The sequence below is a fragment of the Triticum urartu genome, chromosome 4 (assembly GCF_003073215.2).
Source record: "Triticum urartu cultivar G1812 chromosome 4, Tu2.1, whole genome shotgun sequence".
NCBI classification, from domain to species: Eukaryota; Viridiplantae; Streptophyta; class Magnoliopsida; order Poales; family Poaceae; genus Triticum; species Triticum urartu.
This window is the reverse complement of record NC_053025.1, coordinates 422,706,968-422,719,686: the sequence shown is the minus strand read 5'-3', so window position 1 is coordinate 422,719,686 and position 12,719 is coordinate 422,706,968. Positions and strand designations below refer to the sequence as shown.

The 12,719-nt window shown below is 51.0% G+C and overlaps 1 protein-coding gene across 1 annotated transcript; it reads right to left on the bottom strand.

Moving 5' to 3' along the window:
* Positions 1 to 395: 395 nt before the first annotated feature.
* LOC125553895 (uncharacterized isomerase BH0283-like) lies at positions 396 to 2,310 on the bottom strand. The gene is made up of 6 exons (XM_048717546.1): positions 2,107 to 2,310; positions 1,813 to 2,031; positions 1,438 to 1,728; positions 1,119 to 1,280; positions 945 to 1,028; positions 396 to 762 (listed from the first exon to the last, which is right to left on the bottom strand). The coding sequence occupies exons 1-6, from the start codon at positions 2,134 to 2,136 to the stop codon at positions 655 to 657; spliced, it is 894 nt and encodes a 297-aa protein (XP_048573503.1). The 5' UTR covers positions 2,137 to 2,310; the 3' UTR covers positions 396 to 654.
* Between the last annotated feature and the right edge of the window lie 10,409 nt (positions 2,311 to 12,719).

Sequence of the window (12,719 nt, the reverse complement as noted above, 5' to 3'; positions counted from 1 at the left end):
GAGAACCGGCGGCGGCGGCGGGTGGAGGGAGCGGCGGCGGTGGCGCGATGAGAGGCGCGGCGGCGGCTAGACTAGGGTTAGGATCGACTTGCGATAGATACCATGTAGAGAGATGTTTTGCCAATACAATAATTGTTGTATTGATGAGGTGCTGGTACACGTATATATAAGTGTAGGGTAGACCTCAACCTCAACTATACACAACTAGGAAATGGGTCACAACACGTAATACATGCAACACAAATTACAACTCAACATGATACATGTTGTGTTTGTTTAGGACTAAGCATCGAGTTGTAAAATACATTAACACTGGGAGACATCTAAAGAATTCATTAGCTTGGTTAGATGAGCTGGTTAGTGCTTGTGGGCTTATTCTGACCAGATGACAAAAATTAGTGGAGAAATAATCTTCCCTTTAATATTACATAGAGATAGAGAGTAGAGATAAGTGTTTTGAACTAAGGTTGAGGAGTAGCAGATTGATTCGCACGTGCTACAATGCGGCTGCAGCTTGTTTTGCCTAATATTGTTCAGATAATCCATGTTTATTCCCATAAACTGGTCCATCGATTGTTAGACCAGTACATAGCAGCAAATATATTTATTTCTCCCAAGTTCATAGTGCAAGTCCATGAACTGTCAATATGCTAGCTAGGCGAAGAGTGTCCCAGCCATGACAGTGACGGCTTCTCCCTGAATCCGCACTCGCCGATTCGCAACATCCAGCTCCAGGTATAGTGTCCCGCTCCTTGGAGATACCTGATGATGAAATGAACAGAAAAATGGAAATTGACATGATAGTTTGGTTGATTGAGCGCTAACTGTAGCATTTCCTCCCCCCCCCCCCCCCCCCCCACACACACACACACACAAAAAAGGAATCACTGTAGTAAATGATAGTAGTTCACTTGTCGAAAACATATTAAGCAACATTATATTACCTGAAACGCTATCAGTTTTTGCTTCCCCAGCTTTCCACCCCAGTAGGGTGCCAAAACACAGTGTGCACTGCCACATACAGGATCCTACAGAAATTTTGGGAACAGGTTATGGATTTGCACTATGAACTAGGGTGAAATGGTTAAAGCAGCTTCACTATCACTATGTATTAGTACCTCATCAATCCCAAATTTTGGGCAGAAGAAGCGTGTGAAGAAGTCATAACCCGATCCAGCAGGCGCCGGTGCTGTAACAATCACACCTCTGCCGGCACACTTTCTAATTTCTTCGATGTTAGGAAGGACATCGGCGACCTCTTTTCCTGATGAAAGTTCAACCTGAAAGCCATGCCAGATTCTTTTGGTGAATCTAAAAAACACAATTCTTTACTTCAATTATGTTTCTAAGTTAGTACTAGGAAATAATTTTTAAAATCATGGTTATGCACGCAAAAAAAAGAAGAAGAGAGAGAGCGAGTGAGATAAGAGACAGTACAATGAGGTCGTTGGTGGTCACTGATTTGTGAACACTGACGACGGGCGCGCCGTTGAGCGTCTCCGGGATGGACGGCAGCTCGTCGGCGGGCTCGCAACCCACATAATCACTCATGGGGAAGTCCAGCTCAATGAACAGCTTCCCCTGCTCCTCCGCCTCCGGTGCAGGAACCTTCTTGGCGGTCAGGACCCCGGACTTGGTCGCGAACTCAACCACGCCATGGCGCTCCGCGAGGACAGACGTGAAGAGGAAGTGGGCGGTGGCCAGCGTCGCGTGGCCGCAGAGCGCGACCTGGAAACGACGGCGTATACGGATCAGCTGCGAGCAACGACGCTGATTCAGCGGGTGCCTGTCAGGTGGGGGCTAGGCGGCGACCTCGGTGACGGGGGTGAACCAGCGGAGGTGGAACCGCGGCGTGGCGGCGTCGGCCGCGCAGGACGAATCACGGGAGAAGAAGGCCGTTTGGGAGAGGTTGAACTCCACGGCGACGGACTGCATCCACCGCCCGTCCCCCGCGGGAGCGGCCGCGTCGTCCTCCAGGAAGCACACCGCGGCCGGGTTGCCCTTGAACGGCTGGGCCGTGAAGGCATCCACCTGCGGCGTGGACATCGGTTCTCAATCGAGCCAACAAGAGAAAGAAAATGGAGGAGAAGAGAAGAGAGCACTGACCACGACATACTGGATTCCTTTCTTGACCATGGCCGCTAAAGATCTGAGCTGCTCCAAATCCGTGTGTGTGTGTGCCTGCTAGTGATCTGTCGGTACGGACGTGCACCGGAGGAGGAGCAGGTTTTTATAGGACAGCAAGTACTGGTGCTAGTCAAATCAGCTGCTGATGGATGGGAGTTGGCAGAGCAATAATCATCAGTGACGATATGGAACTTGCAGGCTTCCTTCCTCAACGACGACATCTTACCTGCCCGAAGATAATTAGAGAACAACAATAGAACTGGCGAAATTCTTACCACCTAGGACTAGGCACAGACTGAAGCAAGACTTTGTGTTACCCGGCTGGGACCATGGTTTAGAGCATCCATAGCCGGACTTAACAAATTCGATAGGTGGACAGCTGCTAGACCCGGCCCTGTGTCGCTCCCCCGCGGGGCGGCCCGGGCGCGAAACCCTAGCCGCCGGAGGTCGCACCCACCACCCCTCCTCCGCCGCGCGGCGAGCGCCGCCGGGCAAAGTCCGCGCGAGTCGGCGGCGGCGGGCCTTCTCTTCCTCTCGCTCTACAGAGCTGCGCGGGGCTGCTCCCCTGGGCTGAGGAAGGCGCTGTCGGCGCGAGCTGCGGCGCGCGCCGCTGGCTGGCGCGTGGGTTGCGCGCTGGAGGGCGGCGCAGCGTTAGCGCGCTGGAGATTGGGCGGCGCGTGCGGATCTGGAGAGCCGCAGTCGCAGTGGGCGGGTTGGCGCACGCGTCTGCGAGGATCGAAGTGGCGGCGCGCTCCATGGGCAGGGGTCGGGCCCGATCCGGTTCGCTGCGAGGCTGCCGCGGTTGCCCTATGGCGGCGTGGGTGGCGTGCGATCGGCGCGGCCGCCGGCGCGCGAGGTGGAGGGGGGAGTGCAGCAGCGCGACACGGATCTGGCGAGGCCTCCGGAGCGCGAGGTGGAGGGGGGTGTGCAGCAAGATGGCGCAAATTCGGCGCGGCCGTGCTGAGGGCGTGTGGGGAAGGCCTAGGTGCTCATCAGTTCGCTGGTCGTCCGCAACTGCTGGCTGCGTTTCGCGCCATGATGCGGTTGCGGTTCGCACTCGGCGGCGTTTGGCGGTGTGGTTGGGTGGCCGCAGTTTGTTCCGGGGCGGCGAGTGCGCTTGTTGTTCTCTGCGCAGGGGAAGTTGTGGGAGATGAATGGCATCCTTGCTCGGTGTTGCATTCTCTTGATGGTGGTTCGGTAAGCTCGACGCTGCTTTGGATGAGAGGACGAGATGGTGGTGGCTGGAGGGAGAGGAATGGCCTTGCTGCGGTTGTTGCATCCTTCGTCGGGAGAGGAATGGCCGGCAGGCGTTGCATCCTCGAGGAGACGAATGGCATCGTGTTTGGTTGCATCCTTCTGATGGGAGACGAATGGCGCTGCTGGGGGTTGCATCCTTCGTCCAGTGGGGGCCGTGGATGCAAGGTTGGAAGCACGTCGAGCTTACCGGGGAGGTGCGGTTGGCCGTGGAGGCAGGTGTAGTGGTTCGGTGTGTAGGCTGATCGGATCCTAGGTTCGGGCTAGGCAGGTGAGACTGCCGGCGAAAGTCGTACTCCGGTTACGGCCGGAGTCGTCGATGGCGGCGCTTTCACGCGTCGCTCCCTCGTTGGAGGCATCGATGTAACTGCTCTCATCTTTCCTTTCCTGACGTGCTCCGGGAGAAACCCTTGATCTAGTTTAGATAGAACGATGGCGGCGCTATTCGGCGTCGCGTTCTCTCTTGGGGACATCGTTCTGGAGGTGGATCCAGTCAGAGGGACCCGTGACTCTTGTGGATGTGTGTTGTTTGCCGAAAGGCCTTGTTTGTATGGTTTTTGGGTCCGGTTTCTTTTATAAACTGAACCAACTCTTTTTCTCCTGATCAATGAATTTGGTAGATCTACTGCCAACATTAAAAAAAAACAAATTCGATAGGGTCCGCGGACGCGTCTGAGCATGTGCACGAGCGCATTCAAATAGGCTCTCATATTTCGCTCCTGACATCCACATATATTAAATTCGGTCTCTTAAATTCATGCACATTGATTATAAAAAGCAATGTCTCATGTAAATAATAAATGTTGGTACCAAGTATAGATAGTCTTTACACAAATTTTATTTTAACTGCATAACTGAAGCTTTAGTTCCTTGGTTTTCATTGTAGTCAACATGTGCTCCACAAGATCATTGAGTAGCTGCGTATGCACCTGATGATCTCAAAAATTTCGATGCATCTACAGAAAGTTTATAAGCTGAGCTGCATCATGACTTTCGGGATTTCAATTTGTTCTCCAGGTGCTTCAAAATCTTTGGTTTGGGCTACACCATCATCCTCATCCTCGACAATCATATTGTGTAGAATAACACACCATGTCATCAGCTACCACAAAGTTTCTGATTCCCACATCATTGCAGCGCTACACAATTTCCCCAACGAGTTTGAAGCACACCAAATGCCCTCTCCACATCCTTCCTAGTCGCTTCCTGCATTGTTGTAAAGTGGTTGTGTTTATTGCTATGCGGTTTGGATACGGTCTTCACAAACGCCGGTCACTGAGGATAGATACCATCGGCAAGATAGTATCGCATGTTGTACTCTCAGCCGTTGACGGTGCAGTTGCACGGCGGTGATTCTCCATTGCAAAGCCTCTTAAACACCGAAGATTGTTGAAGTACGTTGATTTCGTTGTGAGAACCCGACATTCCAAAAAATCATGTCAAATTCATAAAGTCATGTGATGCCATCGCTTCTAGTATGATGGTGGCCTATCAGGTGTGACCTTGATACATTCCCCGCAAACCTTGGGGGCAGTTCTTCCACTGACAATGCACGCAATCAATTAATTCGAGCATTCCTGGAAACCCCCTTGCCTCTCCAATAGCCAACAATTTTTTCGTGTCCTACGCATTTGGTTCTGTGAGATACTTAGGTCCAAACACCTCCACCATGGCTCAGGCAAACTTGACAGTAGTCTTCAAGAACGCGCTCTCCCACACCCTGCCCATCTCACTAATGACATCTGCAGCAGTACCAAGTGCAAGCATCCTCAGAGCAGCCGTGCACTTCTGCTTGGCAGAGAAAGAGAGTTGTCCACAACAATCCCTTGTGAGCTTGAAGTAGTCGTTCTGTGACTCCACTCCCTCCACATTGCGCAAAAACAATGGTTTCCGCATGCGAGAACCGTGAAGAAACCATGGATCATCTGGGAAAGTAGGATTAGGAGTAAAGTAGTCCCTGTGTAGTAGCTTTGCTCCGGACACCCTATCCCGATTGACCACTCTTCTCCCTTTGATTGAGCTCTTGAAGTTGAGAATATGTACCGCTTGCCGGTCCATTTCCTCTTGCATGCTCATGAGCATGATCATGTCCACTTGTTCGTCCGAATTCAAGGAATCAAAGAACTCATCTTGAATCATTTGATCAATCTCCATCAGTCCATACCCCTCGTCCGACGAATCATCAGAATTCATCGGTTTCCCTAATAAAATCACAAAAAATGCGGTCAGACAATGTGTCAAACACATCAAGCGCAAGGCGGGACCATAGAGTTGTCGAACGTGCAGGGTAGCGTCTGGGCTGGCGACGATGTCCCCCGCGGCGAGGACGGGAGAGAGGACTACTCTGCCGAAGCTGGTGGCGCAGAGGCTAGGAATGGCCGCGGAGCGCGCGCGGTGGCGGAGCTGCAAGACGGACGACTCAGAGGAGGAAGAAGAGAGGAGATAGCAAATGGATCCAGCAGGTCTTGGGGTGAATTTGGTGTAATTTGTGAAAGGGTGGACTGTCGGGTTCGACGTGACGAGCGTGCCCGGGCGTCCCATATCCGTCTCATATTTGGGATGGATATGAGGGGTACCGGTCAGCACGGGCGTTTGAGGCCTGTTTGAACCGCCCGTCTAGGTCAAAATTTCACGACCGAGCAATGACCGAGTGGCTCGCCCAAACGTATGAGGTAGGGTTGAGGCGTCCAGTTGTAGATACTCTTAACTTAGGCTTTGGTCAGTTGTAACATTGTGTCTGTTTCGTTGCCAATAAATAACTCTTTTTTCTCTCATGACGTTGAATGGTCTTTCTTGCTGAGATTAGTCGTGATAAGAACTTTGGCGAGCCACAAACTACTCCCTCCGTTTTTAAACATAAGTCTTTGGAGAGATTTCATTATGGACCACATACAGAGTAAAATGAGTGAATCTATACTTTAAAATACATCTATATACATATGTATATTGTTCATAGTGGAACCTTTACAAAGACTTATATTTAGGAACAGAGGAAGTAGATAAATTTGTAAAGAAGAATGGACGTTTGACTTAGAAACTCCCCCTTAACCTCCAAAATCCCATAAGCTCTTATTCTATATCTACCCCAATTTCCACTAAAAAAACTAATTCCACACACATTTATTATATTTATTCCTTATTGAATATTTAGAAATTTGAAAATTCACTTCTTTATTTGATTAATCTAGGATCCAGAAGAAGTAATCTTTCTTTAATCCATATCTTATTTGATTCATGTTTTAGTATATGAATACCCTCTATACACACATGAAATAATATTTACAGAAATCAAATGAGTTGATTTATATATTAAACATGAAATTCTTACTCTTTCTATTGTTTGGAAAGATCGTATACACGATGTTCCTCTTTCTTTATGTTTAGTATATGAATACCCTCTATGTTTTATTTATATATTAAACATGAAATTCTTACTCTTTCTATTGTTTGGAAAGATTGAATACATGATGTTCCTATTTCTTTATGTTTTAGTATATGAATATCCTCTATGTTTTATTTATATATTAAACATGAAATCCTTACTCTTCCTATTGTTTGGAAAGATCGAATACACGATGTTCCTATTTCTTTATTTTGTGATGAGTCGTATGCTTGCGAGAGTAACAACATTTTTGTAAAAATTCTAATTGTCCAGATATAAAGCTCACGCTCGTGAGAATGTTTGTTATGCGACGCAAGGTATAACGTCGGATCCACCCGTATGAATCTTGATATTGTATCGTTTGCCACGTCGTCAAAGCAACCATTCAATCTTTCTCTGTCAATCGCGGGACTGACATGGGGGTGGCGGGGTGACTATATAGCCCGAAGGAGCTGGAAATGTGTGCCAGTCTTGTTGGCCATGTCTCTCATTTCGGCTCCGCATCTTCCTCTTTGTCCGCTTCCTTGCCGCCCGCACTGTGTCATTCTTGTTCTTCGACAAATCGCTCGCTGTCATTAGGTGGTGGTCGGATTCGATAATCTTGCTGCGCCATTGCTTCAAACTTCGAGGTGCATTCCCTTCCACCAACCAATTTCTCTCAGGTTTGTATCTATTACAATTGTATCGAATATAGTGTACAAGATAGGTTATAATTAGACTTGTAGTTGTATTGTGTTTAAATAGGACATGGAGTCGTGTCCTAGTAGAACACTTGTATCATATGCCTCTCATATATAACGGAACTAGACACATGATGTAACCTATGCCAACATAATAGCACCGGAACGCAGGGGAAGCCGGCGGCATGTGCCGGTGTCCAGGGCGACCGGGTGCGGTATGTAGCGATGTCATGGGAAGGAGCGCCCATAGTCAAGCCCCGGGAATGTAGCCATATCGGTGAACCTCATTAACAAATCTTGGTGTCATGCTCGTGTGATTGCTTGGTCTTGGATGATCAACGGTATGCCTCGAATTCATTCTAATAAATGGTATCATGAGCTAGGTTGTCCGGAGGTTGTTGGTTGTTGATCCAGAGGAAGTACTGAGTTTTGAGATGCAGGCGTGACTACGGTGTGATTCTCGCCGAGATCGGGAAAAGCAATCGGAAGCGGTAAGAGCAACTCCAACGGGCCGACCCAAACGGACGGCGTTTTTGTTCGCTTTTTGTCCGTTTGGGTCGGCCGCCCGCCCGCCGTCCGCCCTCTTTTAGTTTTGGGTCGGCAGTGCACCCAACGGGCCGATCCATTTTCATGACCGCGCGTGTTTAACATCATGCCGTCGCCCTAATTTTGACGCTCCAGCACGCGGGAAAGGTTCGCGCGCGCTGGTTTTGGCGCTCCAGCGCGCGGGAAAGGTTCGCGCGCGCGCCGCGGCCGGCGCTCGCTATAAAAGAAGGCGCTCCCTCCACACTCTATCGGCCGCCCATTCTCGCCGCCTCTACGCCACCATGTCGATCTGCTACCTACGCGCTTCGGATTTTCGCGGAGTCCGCGAGCGCCGCTCCGGCGCCTTCTCCGCCGAGATCTGGTTTCGCGAGAAACGTCTTGTCCTCGGCACCTTCGACACCGCAAAGGAGGCGGCCCGCGCGCACGACGCGGCGGCGTGGCGCCTCTTGAGGCCTCGTCGGGATATGAATTTTCCCAACGTGTCGAGCCAGTGGGCGCAGGATCTGGCGCCTCTCCTGCGGCTTTTCATCGACGAGGATCGTCGTGTCCATCGGAGGCGGCAGCGTCGCCTCGCCATCGCAGAGAAGGACGTGGAAGCCTTGGTGCTGTGGCCAGGAGGCTACCCGCAGGACACCGTCGACGAGCGCCAGTTCTATAAGCAATTGAGATCGGAGAGGGACGCGATGAGGAGGGAGTGAGCCGCCTATCGGGAGGACACGCGTTCGCGGAAGCAGGCACCTCAATTGAAATTGAAGCTACAAGAAACATCAGGTTGGGACTTTGAAGACGAGCAGCTTGCTGACGCCTACCTTCAAACGTCGGAGGAGGACATTACCGAGTCGGAATCAGAAAGCGACGAGCAGTGGTCTTTTTTTTATCTGTGTATACTAGAACTATTTATGTATCCATTTTAATCTGAAAAAATGGCCAGCGGCATCGACGACGTAGCAGGCGGGCGAGTGTGTGAATCTAATGTGGCACCGACCAACGGGCCCGGTGAGGAAAGAGGGCGAACGCGCGCGTTCGTCTTGTGTCCGCGCCGACGCAAATCAGTTTTAAAAATGGATCGGGAGTGGGTCGGCAGGCGGACGAAAGCGGACGCGTGTCCGTTTGGGTCGGCGCGTTGGGCCGGCTTTTTTGTCCGCGTCAATCCAAACGAACTACCATGGAAGAAATGGGTCGCCTCATTTGTTGTTGAGTCATGTTCGTATTTGGTTCAGCATCTATCGGCGAGACCGAGTCGCTTGGCGACTTGCGGCAGGCGGAAGCAAGAGCGGCAGCCCTAGCAGATAGCACGTGCGGCGACTGACGAGCGTGTTGGTTGTGGTTTCGAGACCAGGAACGTGCGTGGCAGGCTCTAAGGCCCAGCTGGGGCAGTCAGGCCCGAGGCCAGGTGTTAGCGCGCAGTGTTTTGTGGCTAGTTGCAGGAGCAGCCACGGTGTGGACCGTACGGGAGGCCGATGGTATATGGCGAGGACGAGCTGATCTGGGAAGCTTCATGGCGTGAGATTTGTTAAAGGAAAAAATGTCAGGTACATGGAGAAGCTAAGCATGAAAAGACAAGAAAAAAAAATTGTGTGGTCAAGTTTTCTGCACGGATGTTTTGTTTCTTTGGGTCAAGTTTGCTGAGGGCTTCGTGTGCGTACAACCAGGCCTGACACATAAGGCTAGGACGAGCCTCGAGTGTGTCGTGCAGGATCATGCAAATACAGGGCGTCAAGTAGTGCACGGAGTTGTGCGGACTGACAGGACACGGAATGGAGCATGGCTGCAGTCGGATAATTTCGGCTGGGTCGGACTGGATAGTCTGACGGATCGACGTGAGTCGGTTGGAACAGAAGACGATGGTGGGATCAGCGACAGCGACATATGAGCGTGATGCTGGTGGTGACCGACTTCTGGGGCGTGGAAACACGTGGCACAGGGCCCGAGTGCTTGTGTGGCTTCGACAAGGCTATGGCGCGGGGTTGATTCAAGACGGTGCACATGAGAGCTTGAAGTCGACGAGGCGCGAGGGTGGACTGATCATCTACCATGGAGTCATATTGAAGGTGGAGCTGGATTGAGGGGCTATGGTGTAAGAATCCAGAGAATCGAAGCCTATTCAGCAAGGGGAAAAAGCGAGTGACATGCAGTTCGGACTGGAACCCAGTGGTCTGATGAAAGCGTGAAACTCATCATCGGTCGGTGATGATCGATGGTACTCCGCAATGGAGGTTGAGTGGTGTGGGTTCGCGACCCTTGAGACTCGACCAGGACAGCGGAGGCTCGACGCGGTAATAGCGGCGAGGCGTGCGGTATGCACGGGACATGGAGACGGGCCAGGGATCTGGTGGTCATACATGTGGTGAGACAACTGTGAATCTGACTCGGGATGACTACAAGCAACGGTGAAATTTCTTCAAGTTTCAGATAGACGATCAAGAAAGGAGCGGTGATGTTGAGTTCAGGTAACTCTTATGTGTGACACCCAATATGTGAGTTGTTCACTTTCATGCACGTCAGTGATCAGTATGTGATGACGTTGGACTGATACTCTGGAAGTTGGGAGCACCTAGAGTAATAAGGAACTTAATTTTGCTCGAGCGTTGACTGTGATCAAGAAAAGAAGGGACTACAAATTGCAGGTGGAGTCACATGGAGTCTTTGGAGTAGCAGCGGTGCTCATGGGATAAACTCAAGTCCAATATACATGAAAGTTTGACGCATGGAAAAATTCAGGGTGGTGGAGTATATTCACCAAGGTGGAGTTTGTTGAAGTTGTGTCGAATATAGTGTACAAGATAAGTTACAGTTGGACTTGTAGCTGTATTGTGTTTAGATAGGATATGGAGTCGTGTCCTAGTAGGACACTTGTATCCTATGCCTCTCATATATAGCGGGGCTAGACACACGATGTAACCTATGCCAACATAATAGCACCGGAACGCAGGGGAAGCCGGCGGCATGTGCCGGTGTCCAGAGTGACCGGGTGCTGTAGCGGTGTCATGGGGAGGAGCGTCCATAGTCAAGCTCCGGGGATGTAGCCATATCGGTGAACCTTGTTAAAAAATTTGGTGTCGTGCTCGTGTGATTGCTTGGTCCTCAGATGATCAATGATATGCCTCGAATTCATTCTAACAGCATCAGCTTTGCTGGGGTCGAGAGAGTGAGGGTTTGCTGAGGGGGTGGTGGTGGTCTCTCGACGATTCACTCCGCGGTGAGGTTGCGAGGGGAAAGGAATATAAGGTGGCATTGTTTAGGTGGTGCCCCCATGGTAGAGGTGCAACCACGGCTCGTGACAGGATGGTGGGTGCTGAGTGACGCGGCCATGACTAAGGCACAATGACAGGTCATGACGGAATGATGAGGGTTGGGTGGTGTGGCCACAAACACAATGACACTGTTCATCCTGTCATTGATGTCGCTCATTTGCTCGGTGGGTGACGGTGTCCCAGAATTGGGGGTAGTAACCCAGTCGGCCTATAGTCCTCAGATGGGCCGGTAGGCCCTCGTTCTCTTCAAGGTGGACTCCAGTTGCTACACGATGGATTCAGACTGCGCCTGCCGAAGACTTGACGTATACTTCAAGACAACTCTTGTTGTCTCCATATGTGCCCTTGGATACCGACTATGTAACCTTAGGTGCCCTACCTGGCGTGTATATAAACCAAAGGGTTTAGTCTTTAGAGTGGACCGAATCGCAATTACATTCACCTAGCCATTGGGTTAGAACACAACTTACGATCTCGAGGTAGATCAAGCTTGTATATGATACACCTCCATCAATATAAACAAGAGCAGGACGTAGGGTTTTACCTCCATCAAGAGGGCCCGAACCTGAGTAAAATATCGTCTTCCTTGTTCCTGTTATCACCGATCCGAGATCCCCGGCTTGGGACCCCCTATCCCGAGGTCTGCCAGTTTTGACACAGACACTAGTGCTTTCATTGAGAGTTCCTCCATTAAGATCTGTTGGGAAACGTTGCATGGAATACAAAAAAGTTCTATGCACACGCAAGATCTATTAAGGAGACGCATAGCGACGAGAGGGGAGAGTGTTTCTACGTACCCTCATAGACCGAAAGCGCAAGCGTTTAGTAACGCGGTTGATGTGGTCGAGCTTCTTCGCGATCCAACCGATCAAGTACCGAACGTACGACACCTCCGCGTTCAGCACATGTTCAGCTCGGTGACGTCCACGCCTTCTTGATCCAGCAAGACGGCGAGGTAGTGGATGAGTTCCGGCAACACGACGGCATGGTGATGGGGATGGTGATGCTATCTCCGCAGGGCTTCGCCTAAGCACTACGAAAATATGACCGAGGGTGTAAACGGTGCAGGGGGGCGCCGCACACGGCTAAGAGATTATCGTGGTTATGTGTGACACCCCCTCCCACATATATATAGATGGGGGTGAGGGGAGAGGCCAAGGGGCGCCCCAAGTAGGGCCGAATCCTACTTGGGGTCTTTCCCAAGTGGTGCCCCCTTACCATATTTGCCGGAGGGGGAAGGAAAGGGGGGAGAGGAAAGGAAGGGGGAGGCCGACTCCCCCCCTTTGATTCTCTCCCCAAGGTACGCGTCCTAGGAGGGACGCGTCGGCCCCTTGTGGGCTGGTGTGCTTCTCCCTTTTGGCCCATATGGCCCATTAACCTCCGGGGGTGCCTGGAACCCCTTCCGGTGACCCGATTTCTACTTGGTACATCCCGAAACTCTTCCAGTGTCCAAATATTATCGTCCTATGTATCAGG

Bases quoted from the DNA above. Each gene is read 5' to 3' on its own strand.
- LOC125553895 (XM_048717546.1), bottom strand. From the start codon at position 2,136: ATGGTCAAGAAAGGAATCCAGTATGTCGTG. The intron at 2,032-2,106 runs GTCAGTGCTCTC...TCCACGCCGCAG, and splicing joins AAGGAATCCAGTATGTCGTG to GTGGATGCCTTCACGGCCCA. The intron at 1,029-1,118 runs GTACTAATACAT...AAATTTCTGTAG, and splicing joins CAAAATTTGGGATTGATGAG to GATCCTGTATGTGGCAGTGC.